The 20,376-nt window shown below is 33.8% G+C and overlaps 1 protein-coding gene across 4 annotated transcripts; it reads right to left on the minus strand.

The window, feature by feature from the left end:
- Nucleotides 1-10,098: 10,098 nt before the first annotated feature.
- On the minus strand, nucleotides 10,099-18,603 carry LOC105338067 (uncharacterized). Of its 4 annotated transcripts, XM_034450320.2 has the most exons (7): nucleotides 18,444-18,584; nucleotides 16,984-17,104; nucleotides 16,818-16,878; nucleotides 14,378-14,598; nucleotides 12,962-13,109; nucleotides 11,819-11,953; nucleotides 10,099-10,257 (listed from the first exon to the last, which is right to left on the minus strand). In XM_034450320.2, the coding sequence occupies exons 3-7, from the start codon at nucleotides 16,876-16,878 to the stop codon at nucleotides 10,241-10,243; spliced, it is 582 nt and encodes a 193-aa protein (XP_034306211.2). In that variant the 5' UTR covers nucleotides 16,984-17,104; nucleotides 18,444-18,584; the 3' UTR covers nucleotides 10,099-10,240. The 4 variants fall into 4 exon arrangements, with proteins under 4 accessions (XP_034306211.2, XP_011441344.3, XP_011441345.3 ...); XM_011443042.4 differs by lacking the exon at nucleotides 16,984-17,104 and having other exon boundaries at nucleotides 18,444-18,603; XM_011443043.4 differs by lacking the exon at nucleotides 16,984-17,104 and having other exon boundaries at nucleotides 16,818-16,927; nucleotides 18,444-18,578.
- Between the last annotated feature and the right edge of the window lie 1,773 nt (nucleotides 18,604-20,376).

Below are 20,376 nucleotides of genomic sequence, written 5' to 3' on the forward strand. Positions count from 1 at the left end.
TAAGGACTGTAATAAAGTATTTTGTAAAGTATATCTAAATTTGCATTTATTTCTCGGCCAGGCTTTCCTCTGTCGTTGTTTACTATATAAAAATCTGGCTTTAATAACACTATCCAGTATATATTGAACTTCAAATTTTACACTTAAAGATTGTTTGATCAATTCTTAACTTGTAAAATGCTGCTAGAATGCTATATTATTTGTTGTTTTAATGCAACATACAGTTTTCAGTGCAAACTGTATAAAAGTTGAGAAGGTTTTTCGAGAACCGGATGAATAACTATATAATTAAGAAGAATATAAGATTCTAACAGCGGTTTCCACCAAACTCAGTTGTGTTGCTTTCACTTTGTATGTTTATTGTATTTTGGAAAACTGCGGGGTATTGTTGTTCTATCTCAGTTGATGTTAAGGAATATACGTAAGCTATTTATAGTTGTCACGTGATAATGTACCGCAGTGGCAGTAATGTACTACCAGATTTTATTGCATTGCCATCTTAAAATATATTACTACCTTTTTGATCAGATTCAACACAGTTATTCAATCTCACGATTTTGAATATAACAGTCAAAATAAGACGCTAAACTGCCCTTATGCTTCCTTGACCATTTCAACGCCAAAGTGACGAAAATGTCCCCCGTGTATTTCTTTTTAAGCTGATTTTTCTTTTTTTCTAATACAGCACACACGCTTACAATTTTATTCTTTATCATGCTACATATTTTACTTGTATTTAAATTATTTAATTCATTACTTACCAACTTAAAATGAAATATTTTTAGTAACGTTATTTGAATTTCTTTCCTTGCAGTTTTTTCAAACTATAGAAGTGATTTATCATTTCAACATTAAACAAGAAGGTTGTTTTCCATCTAACAGTAGTATTCTAATATTAATAGTTTTGCATTACTTTTAAACTTTTATTCTCTGATGGTAGATAAATTGATTGGTGTAATTTGTTCTCAACTTAATGAGTTCATTTTCATTTTGGTCCAATTCATACATATTTTATTTATTGTTCATTAAGGTATTACGTTAGCGCAGTAATTTAATTTGTCTGCACTGCTTGGTATGTTACAGGACCGATGACATCCAAAAATAAGCATCCAATACTTATATTAATATTTTCAAACTGATGTTAATTTGTATGAAATATATGTGTATCCAAGTCAGGGATATGAAACATATATGGAACAGTCATATTAACATGTTATTTAGTTCGCTTCTGCGACTAAAAATATAGTGCCAGAAACTTTGAAGGGAAACATATTTTTTTTATTATGGAGTATGACGTAGATTCAATTTAATGATCATTTTTTCAAGGTAAATATCAACTTGGTTATGTGTAATTGACCATTTCATTTAATCTTACTGTATTAAATATGCTCAAAACAAGTGGAGACGTTTATATTTGTGCTCATGACGCATGAATTAGCAAAGTGTATTCATTTAAACAATTATTAAAATGTTTTCTTTCATGATTCATGTGGGGTATGAAGGTGACGACATTGCATAAGATATACATACAACCCGCGTTAGCTACATTGCTACGTTCATTTAATTACTCGCCACGAATCACCAAAGAAAGCATTTTATTGTTTATATTTACATCTTCCTTTTAACAAATAAAAAAACTGATTTTAAAAAGTACAAGAGGCCAATTAACGGTCACCTTAATAGCATATATCCCATACACAAACTTGTCATGGAGTCTCATATATGCATCTAATTAATTACGCAGGGGTGTTAAAGGGGCATGGTCACGATTTTGGCAAAACTAATTTTCCCGATTTTGATATTTACAATGCTTCAGAAAGGCATTTTTGATAGGCAACCGTAATTTGAGTGTCATTTGTTGAGTTATAAGCAGGTTACAGAGCTTGAAATTCTTCGCTATGTAAACAAAGCGTTTGTTTACATTGTTAACGTTGAAGTAAAAATTTCGGTTTTAAAACTAAAACGAATGTGTTAAACGTTAGGAACTGTTTATCTATGCTTAAAATGAATAAAAAGATAGACAAATAAGATGGAATTTTTTTTTAACTGGTATATTGAACCTATGTAAACAAAAACAGGACACGAGCCTTGTTTACATGACAAAGAATTGTGAGCCCTGTATCTTGCTTCTAACTCTTCAAATGACTCTCAAATTTAATTTGATCATTAGAAATGCATTTCTAAAGCATTGTAAATAATAAAAACATAAACACAAAATTTGACCAAAATTGTGACCATGCCCCTTTAAGGAAGCATATGGAATCTAAGTTACATGTAATTCCGTGATATCACAAATCTTAGTTATTATGTACATATTCAAATATCTAAGCAACGAAACGTAGACCAAAAACAATTTAAAAATACTGAAGACAATTTTTTTTCAGAATTTAGTTTGTATTACGTTGATTTACACATTGATGACGTTATGACTAAAAGTTGAATGTTGTGTGAATTTGATCGGAAAGAATTGTAAACATATTCAAAATATAACTAATCTAAGAACTCTGATAAAGTATCAATGTGTGATTTGTTGAGAATTGAACGTAAGAAAATTGGGAGAGATGTTAGTTTTATCAACCATTTGCTAAAAGGTATGTAAATTTGCTTATCCTCTGTCGTTGTTTACGATATAAAAATCCGACTAGAACAACAGTACCCTGTATATATTGAACTTGAAATTTTATTCGTATCGTTAGTTTGATCAATGCCTAAATTGAAAAGTGCTGCTAGAATCCCATGTTGTGTGTTGTTTTGATGCGACATACCGTTTTCCGTGCAAAGTTTTTATGAGAGCCGGATGAATAACTATTTAATTAAGAAGAACATAGAATTCTAGCAGCGGTTTTGATTAAACTGAAATGTTTTGCTTTCACTTGGTATGTTTATTTTATTTTGGAAACCGCGGGGTAGCGTTGTTCTCTCTCATTTTATGTTGAGGAATATACGTAAGCTATTTATAGTTGTCACGTGATATTGCACCAATGTGGCAGTAACGTACTACCCGATTTTATTGCACTGACATCTATTTTAAAGGATAATACTAAGTTTTTGATCTTATTCAAAAATAGTTATTAAATTTCACGATTTTGAATATAGCAGTCAAAATAAGACGCTAAACTGCCTATTTGCTTCCTTAACACCCCCCCCCCCCCCCGGTAGGTTTCATACTGGAGTAGAAAATTTGTAATGACGACCACCTCCCTGCCAGAAATCTTTCAAAAAGAACTGTGAAACCTTTAATTTTGGCAAAAAACTCTAACATCTGGTCTACAAAATCATGAATTCAGTTTTCCTTTCAGGTGTGTGGGAGTAAAGAAGATAATTTTTTAACGTTATATGCATTAACATCTATACATCCATTTTGGCCCTGCCCGAAAGTCAAAACCCATCCTCGAGGGGTCATGAAAATTAAAATTTCAGTAGAAAACTTCCTGGTAAACATAATTATTAGTCAATTTTTAATACAGATGTGTGAGAATAGAGAAGAAAATTTTTAAACATTATATGCATTAACACTATATTGCCATATTGCCCCCCCCCCCCCCCCCCACCATGTCCTGAATCCCAGACCCAGGGGCCATGAATTTCACAATTTAGGTAAAGGAGTTAGTGGACATCATAACCATGTATTCAGTTTTTTGCCCACATGTGTGAGAGTAGAGAAGAAGATGTTTTAAGATTTAAAACATTTTTACTAAATGGCCATATTGAGCCCACCCTAGAGCCTGAACCCCTAAAAGGGGGTCATGAATTTCACAATTTTAGTAGAGGCTTTCATGGACATCATAATCATGCATTTAGTTTTTTAACAAATATATATGGGAGTAGAGAAGAAGATTTTCTAAGATTTAATACATTTTTACTATAGGGCCATATTGGCCCCACCCTAGAGCCTGAACCCCTGACCCAGGGGTCATGAATTTCACAATTTTGGTAGAGGACCTCATGGACATCATAACCAAGCATTTAGTTATTAACAAATATTTATGGGAGTAGAGAAGAAGATTTTCTAAGATTTAATACATTTTTACTATATGGCCATATTGGCCCCATCCTAGAGCCTGAAACCCTGACCCAGGGGTCATGAATTTCACAATTTAAATAGAGGGCTTCATGGACATCATAATCATGCATTTAGGTTTTTAAAAATATATATATGGTAGTAGAGAAGAAGATTTTCTAAGATTTAATACATTTTTACTATATGGCCATATTGGCCCCACCCTAGAGCCAGAACCCCTGACCCAGCGACCATGAATTTCACAATTTTGGTAGAAGGCTTCATTGACATCATAACTATGCAACCAGATTTTTCCTCTCCTGCACAGGGGCCAAGCTCGTTTTAACATTAATTTCAATGTTTATGGTTACATTGAAATTAATGTTAAAACGAGCTTGGCCCCTGTGCTCTCCTGTGTGGGAGTAGAGAAGAAGATTTTTGAAAAATTGGTTTTTTTAGGGCATATTTGGCCCCACATGTGGCGCCCCGGGTATGGTAGAGCCATGAATTTCACAATATACATTCCTCGTACCACAGAGATGCCTCACACCAAAAATGGTAACAATCAGTCATGTAGTGTTTAAGAAGAAGTTAAAAATGTAAATTGTTAACGCACGAAGCACGTCGCACAACGCACGACGACGGACGAAAACGGTTAGCAAAATTCACTAAATTATTGTTGATGTACATCAGTACGTTTGCTAAAATAAACAGCCTAATCGTCTCTTATGGGAGTATTGAGTCTGACATCATAATGCTTATTTCTTGCAGTCCGTGATTTTTCTTCGGTCCCGATGGATAGACGGGGCGTGTATTCTGACTGTTTCTATAGAGCTATGAATTAACTATACGTTTCTGTAAGAAATAGAGAGAATCATACTCGGTAGATGTAAATATAGAAAATTGAACGTCGCAGATCTATATTTATAATGCAAACATTGGGAGTGTAGATATATTACTGTAACATTCATGTTTTCTGGCATATATACAGTAACGTGTACATAAAGTTTGGGAGATATTGTTGGTTCAATGATCCTGCATCATTAAAATTGTCCATTTTATTGATCAGCCATAGTACATTTAACTTAGTTCAATACAGCAACTTTATGAAGTCAATACAAAACACATCACTTATAATACCAGATGTACATATGAATAACATAATGAGGATATTACCTGCAAACAAAGTAAAAACACGCCTCAGTCCAAACTGGCCGTAAGTGTTTGGTGTTCGTGCATGTGCCACGGGGTTTCCCAGGCGTGGCTCCCGTGGCCGATCGTAGCGTGATATATCGTATCGAAGTTATTGAGAGTTCAATGTAAGACAATCTTACGTTTGGCCTGCCAGTCGTAATTTTTTTTTATTTTTTTTTTTTTTTTGGCGTTTAAAGACGGGTTGCCACTTGCAACGTGAGATGCCTGTAGGAACCGTACTTCCGTCTAATGATTATCGGGCACCAGAGGCAGTATTAACATTTGTGTCGTACATGTAAGTCACCTGCTATTTAATTGTACCGACGTCCTTCTGTGCCCCACGACAGCTACCTGGACAATTATTGGTTTTCAATTTAAATAACTTTTTTTTTTTTACTCCGGGGATGTGCTGAAATACATCTCTTGTCAGCAAGTTAATATTGAAACGTCAAAAGAACTGGTAGAAAAAAAACCTGTTATTCTGTAATTGCTGCTTTGGTGATTAGACTAGCTAAACTGGAAGAGACAAATGAAGAATATTTTGAAAACATAATTTATCTTTTGTATCTATTACCATAAACTGTTGAAAACTTCTCTGAATTCTTGAAGAAGGTCTGCGCAAAAATCTAATTTCTAATAATTATTAAAAGAGTGACATCATTTATTAATTTTAAAATTCAAAGTCTACAATTTTTTTCTGGTGTTTTGATTTTGATACAATTATGATAACAATATATATATTTTTCGTCCCCTTATTCAGAAAATGTACTAGTATATGTTTCTATAATCGCACGCTCGCAAGTCGAAGTGATTGGGAATATTATGCATTTTTCTACAATCTACTGCAATATTCAGTTTCTTCTGGTCCTGTTTTTCTTCTTTGCCTTCCATATTTTTTGTAGAAAAGAAGGTTTTTGTTTGATTGATTTTGGTTTTTACAAGTGGGTTTCTAGAATTTTTGATTTGATTATGATGAATGGTAAAACTGTCAATTCTCTTATCCTTACTGGGATTTTTCTTCATAATCATTTTTTTTAATAAAAATCGTGTTTACGGACGATTCGCATGCACCACGAGCAATTAGTGTACACTTGACGTACATGTAAGTAAGACGTATATGTACTGTGCGTTCAATTGATATGTTGATGGTCAGCACATACGACTTGCAGTTAACGAACGAGTAACTAAGGGGTCGGTCAAGTAAGATCTCCTTACGTCATTCGTGCAACTCAAATCTTACGGTTATCTTACGGGTTCCTTATGAGCTCAAGTGCAGCGTGCGTTTTCAAATCTTGCAAGGAAACCGTTGTAATTGTCCAACAGCCAAATCGTAAGATGCAATTGCATGTCTTGCAATATTTTTATTAAAATCTACCCGTAGATCAACCGTAGAAGCACGTCCGACCAGTTGTGACTAAGGCTTAATCTGTTCGCACTCAACAGTATTCATTTCCTCTACACCATGATTTACTTTTATAATCACAATTACCATTAAAATGGAGCATATTATAATGAATAAGAAATCGTGATAAAATAGAGGTGATACACTGTATTAGATTTACAAGAAGTAACTTGCTGGAATTACTGACAGCTCAATCATTCAGAAAATATTGGTCACAATCAGCATCCTCACCGTGAGAATAATGGTTATGTACGGTATCCAAATGATGACTGATCAATTAAGTTACCCAGCTAAGATGCACCTTTCATGAACTTGTGTTTAAAATTGGGAAAATGAAACCTTGTAATTCATCTAAAGAAACATTTTTTGCAGAAGTGACATCTGAAATCTTAAAAACATCCATACAACTCGTGTTTATATTTGACACATTTATGCACTTCAATCCTTTAAGCCAGAATAGCGAAAATGTTTAGGGACATAGAGTGACTTTTATGCAAGTGATGTCTTTTTTTTATTTTTATTTTTCAAATAAAATTCATAAATCTACTGAATATGATCATCGTCTCAAGCCACTGTCTGCAGTAGCATAGCTCTCTCTCTCTCTCTCTCTCTCTCTCTCTCTCTCTCTCTCTCTCTCTCTCTCTCTCTCTCTCTCTCTCTCCTGACTGCTGGAATTATAGCTAAATCATTGAAATTTTATATATTTACACCAAATACGGATCGACTTTCCTCTTTAGGCAATGAAAAAAATATTGCTTTCAAACAGACGAAAGTTTGATGGGTGGCAATTGTTGCATCAAGATATATATTACAGTTTTTTGCGTAAATTGTGATTTGTTGATCAAAGGACGCATCAGAGGCCAGTTTTCAAATATGATAACTCGTATAGGTCAATATTTGTCTCATGCAAACACGACCAGATGGGAGACAATCCTATAGGCCGTGATTTGCGACGATGGAATTATATTTTGTTATTCTAATAGTAAACTCCAAATTAGTTTCTACCATTTCGATACCGCCAATCGAGTTAGGCATTATTTATGTTAAGTTGAGAACTAAAACAAACATTTTAATTTATGTTACAAAATATATGACAATTATCACAGCGTAGTAACAAAGACATATCACTTATATCAGTAATGAAAGCAGAATGATTGTATACAATCTGTTACTAGTAGTAAGCGAAATCGAGGCTTCTCCGACGATAAGGTATGCACCCATGCTGAAACGCACACCAACCATTCTGTTGTTAAGGGGGCTGGGGGGTAGCTGCCATTTTAGACAATATTGATCTCCTTTAAAAGAAGAGCTCCATATAAAGATAATGGGAAGTGATGAAATTTTATATTAAAATATATGATTTTTTTCTTTATCAAATAGTAGTTGATAGCTTCAGAAATCGCATATAAAATTTTCAAATAAATCTGATGGTTTTATATTATATTTTGACCCCCCATCCTCCTTAATATAGCATTGAATCGTGATTTTTTGAAGTATACAGTATCATTACTTCAGCGGTGTGGGCATACAAATTTTCATAACACGCGTTACTCAATTTGTATTCACACATCGCTGCAATTATGAGAATGTATACTTCAAAAAATCATGATTTAATGCTTATATTTACATTTTTTTAACTTCTTGCCTTTGTCTGCGAAAGTGATTTATATCTTATCCTAATAGTAAGTTCATATTTTAAAGTTGGAAGAGCCTTAGTAACAGCACAGGCGCCTGAATTTTTATCGCTTAAAAAGTCATATATTGAAAAATTCTACCCCTTCTATATATAAATACACAAGGTGTGCAACGCCATTTTGACCCCCTCGTCGATTCAGGCTTCAATTTGCCACATAAAACAAATATGCCTACCGGTTTGCGTGTAACATTGAGTTCAAATGTGATATTTCTCACTATACATTTCGTCCTAAAGTTTAAATCCAACGCATTGATAATGCTATCAACTAAAATTCATGCAGACTATTATTTTCGTCCCGAGGCTCGATAGCCATCAGCTGACGTCACGAAATTTCAACTCCGCGCTGAATGATCTAATACATAAACTTTTTAAAACAATAATTATGAATTTATTTCATTGACAAACTAAGATCAGAGACACTAAAGAAACCAAAAAAATGTGTTGTTTGTTTTCCTCATTTTACTTAACATATGTTTTAAAAAGTTTATGTATTAGATCATTCAATATCACATTTGAACTCAATGTTACACGCAAACCGGTAGGCATATCTGATTTATGTGGCAAATTGAAGCCTGAATCGACGAGGGGGTCAAAATGGCGTTGCACACCTTGTGTATTTATATATAGAAGGGGTAGAATTTTTCAATATATGACTTTTTAAGCGACTGATTGATAAAAATTCAGGCGCCTGTGGTAACAGCCACAAGCGTGAACTTTAATTGTCGCTTATGACGTTGCAGTTTACAGTGTTCAACGTTTGTGACGTCACAATAAAACTCGTCATTTTAACCTTTGAGTACCCTGTGTGTATTACAGTGTTATAACTGCCGTAGCTTTCAACACACTTTACATGCAAAAAACATATGGAATGTAAATATTCACTGATCAAAATGATATTGGTACCCTGTGATAATTGTCATATATTTTGTAACGTGCTATAGAATACTATCACGAATTTTCAGAATGTTCCAATTTCTATTCTAAGGCTTAATACTGTTCTTAGCAAATATTTATAATAATTAAGAGCAAAATGTGTACTTGCCTGTCATTTGAAAAAAATGATTTTAAACCATCTAAATTTTTGTACAGTGTAAAAGACAATAGGCTTACATTTTTCGTGTACATTGACAACGGCATAGCTTCATAACGGTCAAGTTATGACCGTGACTTCATAAAATGGACACATTTTTCAGACTTCAAACACCTTTTGAAAACCACCCTCGCATTACTGAATTGATAATTATTAATATTAAAAGTTCAATTAATGAGTTGGCGCACAGTCAATAAACATATATGCGAGACTGGCCGTGAGAACCCAACGATGGCATACCAATGACGGTCATTTGTTTTTTGCAAATAAAACAAACATCATGGTGTGGCATATCCAATTTTATGCAATAAATAGAAATGTGCTAAACTGAGAAAACGTGTTTTGAACAACGTAAATTTTGAACAATATGGGTTTTTTTCAATAAATATAATACATGACATGTGCAAGACCGTTGACGGCTGAATGTCCGTGATCAAACTCAATGCATCAAATATTAGAGTTAGGTATACATAATCTACAAACAAAATGTATTAACATTGACCAAAATATTATAGCTAGTACATTACTGGATATTTACAAATGATATGTTCATTTGTTCTTGTTGTAAATTATACTATTACCTTTTTCCTTGCTGTTAATACCCGATAAAGTCGCCATAGTGTTGGCAGTGTAGCATAGAATGCATAGAACATATCCCTGAACATGCAAGAATCGATTTTAAAGCTTTATACATATATAAATTATACAAATTCATTGTGGTAGTAACAGTCTGTCGTATATTCATCTTTGCTCGGGTTTAGATTCTGGAGGATCGTCAAAATATGGCGGCTATGTGTGCTTGTTTCCTTGCAAAGTCTGGTAGGTATAGCTTTTGTCCACTTGCTAGCTTGGGCTGCTCTAATGTTTCAACGGGGCTGAAAGGAGAAAAACATTTAATTATTTATAATTGTTGTCACGCATGATCACAATGACAGTTTTGGGTTGTTGTTTTTTTGTTTTGGCTTTTTTTTTTGGCTTTTTTTTGGGGGGGGGGGGGGGGTGGTCCTCAGATAACTTATTTTAAGAAGGAAGACAAGAAAAGAACTAAGCCGTTTTCCTTCTACGATACATGCACGCAAAATTTTTATATATTGTTTACCTGCTGTCGAGATAGATTGAATTTGCTAAATTGAATTAAAACATGAAGAGCATTAGAGGCGTGTATGCCTATCTTTAATTTCCGGCATTCAGGAGTCAAGAAATACAAAAGTCGTGTCAACAAAAAATCCAATCTCTTAGCGGTTCATGATAGGTTTACATTCCTCTAGACTTACATTTAAGCTTACTTTCTTCTTACTTTCTTTTACACCCCTGCGAATGTTATTGTCATTCAAATTTTAGACCACGTGGTTTTATTTGACCCTTTCAGTTTCGCAGTAAAAATCGTACCTCGTGTATAAAGTCTATTTCACAGTACATGTATCTAGGTTCTTAATATAGTAGTCAAATATAAAATCTAGAGGTTTATTGATTTTAAACTTTATCTTCATTAATTGGTGAATAAAATGTGTTCTAGAAATAAATGTGACTATACAAAAATTTGTTTTTGTCTGCTGTTGCAACAACTAACATGTTTAAAAGAGATCCCTCCTGAGGATTAATTTTCGATCCGCGCCTGACCTAGTAATAACATCAATAGTGAAACAGACTATACCATTTTATGCAGAATGTTCCTTGAAAATGGCTCGATATACTAAGTTTTAATGCAAAACAGACACCCATTATTTTTTTTTAAAACATGGTATTGCACACCACAAGCATCAAACATGGCTATGATTTTATCAAGCAATCCAATGGTTATATTTTCAACCACTTTACACGTGTTTGAACACGAACGATAACTCTGTTCTGAATATTATCGTTTAATATAAATAACTGCTAGATGGTAAAATAAGACATACATCTTGAAAGCTTTTCCTGTTTTAACATAAATCATAGTAGGATGTGATATGAAAAACGACCAGTACTTACGTATTTTGAGAATATTATCCGAACACTTATACTTCCGCTCGAAATTTCACAGGAAGTGAACAAATATCGGTGAAGTCTCGTGAACTTTCATTCGAGCACCTCTGGATTTATTACTTACTTAGCAACGATAAAGAAAACATTCCGAACACATTCGCAGGGGTGTTTTAATCATACTTATGTACTTGTACATGTACAAATACGATCTCTGTGTCGGTTTACAGTTACTTGTATTCAAAGTACATATAAGACCAATTTTCGGTCGTTACAAATATCTATATAGGACTATATTTTTGTCACAAAGGAATTATATGTCCAGGAGGACATCTTGCTCTTTGATTTTTCTGTTGACGCTCTTTTCACGAACACCTTTCCTTCGCTCAATGTTCATATGGAGGCCTTCGCCTGACCATCCAGCCTATTTAAACCAGTATTTTGAACTATAAAGCATCTGTTATAGTGAACTACCTGTGCTCCCTGGACTATGCCTCTGCTCCCCACCCCTGTATTTCCTGCAAGTGCCAATGATCCATAGCACGACAAACACTATGGCTGTTATTCCGAAAATCACTCCGCCTATGATTCCACCAATAAGTCCCCAGTCTAAAGACATCAAAGAATATTATTGTCATCTTGTAAATTCTGAATTTATCGGGTTGCAGTAAATACAACATTTACAACATGACATTAAGACGATCATTAGTAATTGACGACTATCGTTGTTCTTGTAGATTTTCTCATTTGTCTACTATATTGGTTTGGTCCTAGTTGAATTACTTTAAAAACATTTGCTCAATAAACTTAAAGACGATTAAATTACAGAAATAAAGAACTTGAAATAAGAATATGTAACAGTATCACAATGAGCATCAAACAAACAAATTCAGGTGTATAAAATTGTTGCTTTTCGTCACAAAACGTATTGGCTTAGGGTGAAATAATTAGAGTGTTTTCCACCATTTACGCAAAAACACATTCACATATATAATTTCTGCCCATCGTTACACATATATAAATGCATATTTCGCTCAATTAATCCTCCACAAAATGTATTGGCCCAAGTAAAAATACTTGTACCCAAAATACATCTATGCATATCAATTCTATAATACCTATAACATTTTGTTTAAGGGCTTACAGAAACGCTATCGTTTTATTAATAGAGAATGTGCATACGTGGGTAAGATTTGCCTAGCTTTTCTTAGATAATAAGCAGATATAGAATAACTTAATTTGCTTCTATACTATATATACATAATAATTAGCTTGTAGATACACTTTGTTAGAACATGAGCATCACAGGACGGCCCATGCACTAAATTTTCTTTCGTTACATAACTATTAGAAAACTGTGAGTGGATGTCATCAAAAAGAAACCATACCAGTAGGTTTGATTATTGAATAACTAACAGATACGCTATAAACTTGAATTATTTTACTGAATATTATTGTAATAAACTATTATTCAAGTTTACTTTTTAGCTTTTTTAAAATTTGAAAATCTCCCCAATTCTTTATAAAGAGCTCTTCATTTTTAAAACTAAAGGGGCCCTCATAAACTCATTAACACTAAAAGTACAAACATTGGTATACGTCTACGAATCGACTTACTTGTTTTGTAACGGTCTGCGGGAATGTTAGCTGTAAGAATGATGTCAAAACTAGCGCTAGTCAGTGAATTGTTTTTTCTCGTTATATTCATTCCTAGAAAGAATGTTGAGCAGTATGGCTCTATGTCCCTCTCCAAGCATGTCTCGTTCTGCAAAATAATAATTGTCTACAATTCAAATCTGACAGCATCAGGGACAAATAGCCTACCAGAATCCCAAAAGGAAATTCCCAGGCTCAGGGACTGAAAACACCCAACGAGCTGGATATGAAAAACAACACCAATTGACGATTTTGGTCATGATTATGGCTTATTTATTTTTTCTCATTTTAACGACAGACCTACCACACATATGTGAGCAGGTACGTGTACATACTGTGGTTTCATCAATATTCGTTGAATACCAATTTTCGTGGATTTCGTTGTTAAGTTGATCCACGAAATTTAATGTTCATTAAAATGCAATTTCTATTAATATTTTTTATTGATAGGCCGGTTGGCCACGAATTTACGTATCCTTGAAACTGTGATTTTTACTTTAACCACGAAAATTGATACCCTCGAATATTAATGAAACCACAGTATATGGTTGCACAATAAGTAAATAGATAAATCATCAACAATTAAATTGTTCAATCTATCATTATAAACCAATCACATCAGTGAAAGGATTGTTTAATCAACCAATCTATGACCAATTGCAATTAATCAAATTGATAGGCTGAAGCTAACCTGATCCTTAGTTGAATCACATCTAAAGTTAATGCTGTTTGTTGTTTGTATGAATTAATTTATCTTTATAAATACATTCCAATAGAATTGCAAATCATGAGATTTTTACCACGTTATTTGTTACACATGTTCTATATCTTTTTTAATAAATCGATAAGATTGTATTCTAAAATCCAATGTTTGTTAGGTTGGCACTATTTTTTTGTTCACGCGTAAAGTTGTTGACGTCTTGTAGTGTGCTGTGCAATTCACAATAAAATTATTATGATGTTATTAAGATCACAAAGTAATATTAAAAACAGATTACATTTCATTGAGTGATATCCACCGCATATTAAGCTAAGTTTGCATGCATATATGTCATACATGTACATTTTGTATTGGCCAGTATAATTGGTGAAAAAAAAAATTAAAAGCGTATAATTAAATTACTCAAAAGTTAGGATCTTTAAACAACCCAACAGTATGTTGTACTGTATATATTTATATAGTGTTGAAAACATTATAGTTGTAATAAAAAAGTTTAGCTCTAATACATAATTACGTATTGCTTGCGCAAACTAGAACAGGACAATGTAAAGTGAGATCGTCGTCTGTAAAACAGTAAAACAACAGAGAATCAATCAGTCATTCAACCAATCATTATGTAAATACATGTAATTGTATAAAAGTATTGATCAACTTACACGTTCTGTCGGCTTAAACACGTCCTGTTTGAACTCAAGTTGAACCGAGCAATCAGAGTCGTTATTACCCACTACGGTGGCGCAGAGCTCACAGTTTTTTGCGAGCGCATCTGCGCAGATCGCGGCCAACTGGTGACATGCTCGAGTCTCCCTGCCAGTGAACTTGAGGGTCACAGGCGGATCATCTGGCACCATTTGGATCAGGAATTCACAGCCTTTCGCTACGATTGATATTAAAAGGGGCCAGTAAGTTATTATCAAAAATATATGCAATATAGACACCCGGTCTTTTTTTTTGTATTACCTAATATACAATTATACTATTAATAAAAATATCATGATACAATATCATATCATAAAAATCCATAAAATTCATAAAATATCTTATCGTATCATCTAACTTTTTACAAAATAAGATATGATATAATATTGTATCATATATAACAATAGTGTATCATATCAAAAAATACTATATCATAGAAATAATGTTATATCGTTAAACAACAAACACATCTATCAAGCAGGATTGAGTGAGGTAGGAGATTTTTAGCATCCTTGATAATGGAGATCTGGCTCTGCATCTGAAGCTACATGTACCATTGCGATTCATTGATATTATATTTTAATCAACTATGCAAGCTATTATCTATATAACATGTGACTTGTTTCAAAAAACTAGACCTTATTCAGCATCCAAAACTTATGGGTCAGATTCAGCATTCAAGCCTGCCAGGTGCATCAGTATCATAAGGCACATGATTCATGCAAGTTTGATGAAGTTAGAACGGACCAGTAATAATTAATATATAATCATCAGAGAGCACCTGCTCCAAAAACTTGAACCAGCTCTTAAAACCTTAACCTTCTCCAGGATCTGAAACCTATGGGTCATACTGTGGAATCATTAGAATTCGGGGTGGCTCAATTTTCGTGGTATTCGTGGGTAGCCCTCTCCAACGAATTTACATTCTCCACAAAAAACTAATTATGAAAGAATTAAGTTTTTCTACTGAAACTGAAAACCTACGCATCCACGAAATTACGTCCCTACGAATAAGCAAAAATCCTACAATCCACGAAAACATAGTTCAGTATTTATGTCTGTAAAGTGCATTAGTATAAGTACTAATATAAGAAGCACCATCCATGAAAGTTTGGTGAAATTAGGACCAGTGATAACTAAGATATATATTTTTAGTATCCTTAATAATGGAGATCAGGCTCTGCATCTGAAAGTACCTCTGCGATTCATTTATTTTATACTTAAATCAACTATGCAGGTTTGAAATAGTCCTATCATCTATTGAATAATTGTGTGACCTGTTCCAAAAAAGTTAACTTCATCCAGAATCCGAAACGTATGGCTCAAATTCAGCATTCAAGCTTATCAATTGCATCAGTATTATAAGACGTACCATTCATGAAAGTTTGGTGAAGTTAGGACCATTAATAACTAAGATTTAATCATCAGAGGGCACCTGCTCTAAAAACTTTAACCACCTCTAAGAACCTTAGTCTCCTCTAGCATCCGAGACCTATGGCTCAGATTCAGCGTTCAAGAATGTCAAGTGCATCAGTATTATAAGACGCACCACCCATGCAAGTTTGGTGAAGTACAGACCAGCAGTAACTTAGATATTGCTATCAAAGGGCACCTGCAACAAAAACTTTGACCTGCTCCAAAAACCTTAAGGTAAGACAAGTAATAACTAAGATATAATCATCAGAGGGCACCTGCTCCAAAAACTTAAACCAGCTCTAAAAACCTTAACCTCCTCCAGCATCCGAAACCTATGACTCAAATTCAGCATTCAAGCCTGTCAGTTCATTAGGATCATATGACGCACTATCCTTGCACGTTTGGTGAAGTTAGGACCAGTAGTAACTTAGAAATTGCTATCAAAGGGCGCCTGCACCCAAAACTTCAACCTGCTCCAAAAACCTCAACATCCTTCAGCATCTAAAATCAATGGCCCATGCAGACTCAGCATTGTTTCAACGCACCTTGAAAAATTACGCACTTTAAAAAAAAAAATTTCAAAGTGGGTTAACTTGGTTCAAAATTTAACGCACTTTGAAAAAAATTTTCAAAGTGCGTTGCCACACAGCATCCAAGTCTTTCAAGTCCATAAGTAGGTCCAGATACATCACAGGGGCATCGTATCCGCTCTACACTTTATGACATAAATATATATAAATATTTATACATATGTCATAGAGTGTAGAGCGGATACGATGCCCCTGTGCCCTGACTTCGTCTCGGTGAGCTAAAAATAACAAAGTTTACGAGTGAGAGTCCTAGGAAATATATTAATAACTGGGTTTCTTTCTTATTATTTTACCATAAATTTTATTCAAAATTTGAACAGGATTTAATTACTTGCGCTGCTAATTGTATAAAAATATGTCTTATAATCATCATACGTTCAAATTAACTTACTATCTTCGAAAAAGGCAAAAGGCAAGGAGGTCAAGGCAGCAAATATGACGATCGTCTTCATCTTGAGCAATAAAAGTGCAACGTTATTTGACTTGTATGTACTAGTGTGTCTGTAAAAAATGAATTTTAAAAAAGTACAATATATATTTATAAATGATACAAGTACCACGTGTTTGAATTTTGTAGTTTCTATATCCAATCTGTGATTGGTCGTTTGTGTAACTCAGGCGTGTCTCTGATTGGTCGTTTGTATAACTCAGGCGTGTCGAGAGCTACCTAGGTATGTTCTTAAATTAGAAGAGGTATAGATTCGAATTTACTACCAATCGTTCAACAGACTCTAGCACACCAGGACTATGTTTTGTATTTGTAATATCGACGTTTACTTAATGAAATGTTTGGTCTTTTTATAATGTAGATTGTATCAATGTATATGATTTTATAAAGTCTGTTGCACTCGCACATGCGAGCTGTTTCTATGTACTAGTATTGCTGTTTTGAGTTTTAGTTTTTAGATAGTTTATGTTCGTTTGAACGGGGAAATAAGAACATAAAAAAGCTTAGCTGCTGCATTAAACAGGTCCAGTACAATCACTAGATTTAACTATGTAGCTTGATTTACCTACATGCTAGCTTTATTTACCTACCAGAAAGATTTATTTAGCTACTCAATCATACTATTTTGTTAAATGGACATTTGTTCTAAAAATCCCACTTAGGTGCGGCAATAATTTTCAATTTTAAACAGATCTGAAAACAATTTATGAAAAAACACTCCTAAAAATGTTGCTCTTTTGTGCAAATGCAGTCGAAGTTGTAAAAATTGTGGGGCTATGTATGAACTGTTTTTATGTTACCAAAACAGCAACTTCTTAAATGGAATAATAAAGAAGAACAGTTCTGGTTAACATGATGATTGGTAATAATTCAGCACAATGTGAAGTAATCACACTTATATATGCCTCATCGCACACAAGGAGTCTTAGAGTAACTCAATGAATTCTGAAATGCGTGTTTTTCTTAAAACTGCTCAAAAGCAGCGATGCTTTGACTATTTTTGCTCTGAGTTGCTTTAATAAAACTACTCAGTACAAATACAGGTTGACATTTCCTTGTAACTTTTTGGGAGTTGATTTTAATCAACTCTCTTAAAATCAACTCTCTTATGCAGTTACTCAAGCAAACCGGAAGTGAAACAGTGTTTGGACCTATGCACAAATCATCACCGCTGACAAGACTTAGTTCTTAAAAATAATCAATAAATTCCATGTAATTTATGCTGAAGCATTGTTTTTTTTTAAGGAAACTTATTTATAAATACCCTGAAAATAGTCAGATCTAATAGCACGAACGATTTCTTATTTTGTAGTCGTATGTATTTCTACCCCAGAGTTCAATGTACTTTCGTTCAGCCAGACGCTCGGCTGTCTCCGTAAATCTTCGACAAACTATCTTTTGCTTGTAGGAGATTAACAGAGACAGCCGAGCATCTGGTTAAACGAGCCTAGAGTTCAATATTGCTTGGATCCTTACAATTTTTTAAAAATATTTCGATTATTGATCGGCATATGATTCATAAAGAAGATGGATGAGTAAAAAGGTTTTAAAAGATTAAAGCAATGTTACCTTCTGTGAAATGAATTTTATCCTATACCCTCGAAAACAGCTTATCCGACTAGATCTGTAAGCAGCTATACGCGACATGTACTTGAAGTGTACAAAGTCTTGTGACAAATGCTCATCTAGTTACGAACAGTCCCAACAGCCTAAGTACTGCTCAGTCCCTGAACTCCTTAATTTAATCGGTACTCTTCGGGCTTTTTCTGCAGACCTCAACGATGGTAGGTTAATCCCGAGAAGTGAAGATTTTAAATTTTTTTTATTATTTATTTATTTATTTTTTAGCCGTAAATCGTGTTTGCTTTTAATAATTTCCCACTTGGAGAAACATTAAAAATTCACATTATTAAGTTATTTAGAATACCGATAAAAGAATTGTCGCATGTCAAGTGAGATTTCTTTACGTCATTGGTGCAACGCAGATCGTACAGTTAGTTATCTTACGAGTTCCTTAGTTAAAGCGCAAGTGCAGCGTACGTTTTCAGATCCTGCAAGTAAATATCTTGATGTTGGTTGTGCATGTCCAACAGCTACCCATGCGTGCATCTTTCGAAATTTGTAAGATCTATACACTTGCGTATCTCGTAAGATTTTTCATTAAAATCCACCTGAAGACTATCCGTAGACTTTCGATCAGTTTTGACTAAGGCTTAAGGCGTAATCTGTTCGAACAGTATTCCTTTTTGGTTAAGAGAACTCTTTCCTCCAATCAAAGATTTGCTTTTATTTGCGCAATTACTATTAGAATGAAGTATGTTATATTGAAAACATTCTTGATGAAATAGGGTACGTGATACACTGTAATAGAATTACTTCCTCTGAAATACTTTTTCCAAAATGGAAAAAGCGTAAGTCCGTGCTTGATAAAGTTTTGCTACGTTTGTTGAAGGCTCTGTTTTTCTGGTATTTATCCAAAAAATTTCAAAAATCAAAATCTAAGTAATATGCACATATTTGATATATGTACAACTGATCTACAAAACAACAGTTCCCTGTCTTGAAAACTGCATGAGGAATTATCAGTACATGAACAATAGGGGAATCATTTGGCAGCAGTCCGCCCGCCATTTTCACCAGTTCATTAACCGGATTTTTCCTTTGGAAACAAGAAAAGTCTAATGAGTTGGCACACAGTTAATAAGTGTATTTTGTTGTGTTGTTTAAAAGCAAAATTAATTATCTCTTGCTATCAAAAAAATCGCAAATAGAGCATTTTTTGCGAAAAAAAAAATTCATGGATATAACATAAAGAACTCGTGAAATATGAAGATGGTGTATTAATCAAATAGGAAATTGCTACATATGCAATTAAAAAATTCAAAGCTAAGAAATTGAACAACCTTAAACCAGAAAACTAGAGAATAAACTACTAGGTGAAATAGATATCGTGCTCTGTTATTTTACAAAACCGTTTTTGGTTGAAGGTGGTCTTCGTATTTGAAATTCACATTAAAAACCATAACCCTCTTTTTCCTGAATACACCTGTACGGTACCATTTAAAGTGAAATGAAACCCGATTTTTGTTATGCTGTGCGCGGTGTAGTGGTTTGAGCGAACTGTTTTTGCCTTTACGGCCCTGGGTTCAATCCCCACCCATTTTACGTGCATGTTTATATTTCTTATTTATGATAGTATAAGTATTGTCAATTTTTGTTTTGTTTTAAGTGTCTTAGTTGATGTTTATTATATTTTAACCACCCACATCACGTGCATTTATAATTTAAAAAAAGACATTACTCATAACATATTTTAACGTTAGTACCGCACTGTCAGTTTTCTCGAGCCACTACCTGCACGAGATTTTCAAACTCGATAGAAAAAGGAAACCTAGAAGGAGAGAAAATTCGAAAATTACAAGATTTTTCGTCTTAAAGAAAAAACTGATTATTGCGTATGAATAACAGTGAGTAGCTAGAATATAATGGATATTATTCAAAA

Source organism: Magallana gigas, chromosome 4 (assembly GCF_963853765.1).
Source record: "Magallana gigas chromosome 4, xbMagGiga1.1, whole genome shotgun sequence".
NCBI classification, from domain to species: domain Eukaryota; kingdom Metazoa; phylum Mollusca; class Bivalvia; order Ostreida; family Ostreidae; genus Magallana; species Magallana gigas.

Coding starts and splice junctions, on each gene's coding strand:
- LOC105338067 (XM_011443042.4), bottom strand. CDS start 18,521: ATGTCGCGTATAGCTGCTTACAGATCTAGTCGGATAAGCTGTTTTCGA. Junction 14,599..16,817: donor TTTTGCCTTTTTCGAAGATA/GTAAGTTAATTT, acceptor TATCAATCGTAG/CGAAAGGCTGTGAATTCCTG. Junction 13,110..14,377: donor TGTTTAAGCCGACAGAACGT/GTAAGTTGATCA, acceptor ATTATTTTGCAG/AACGAGACATGCTTGGAGAG.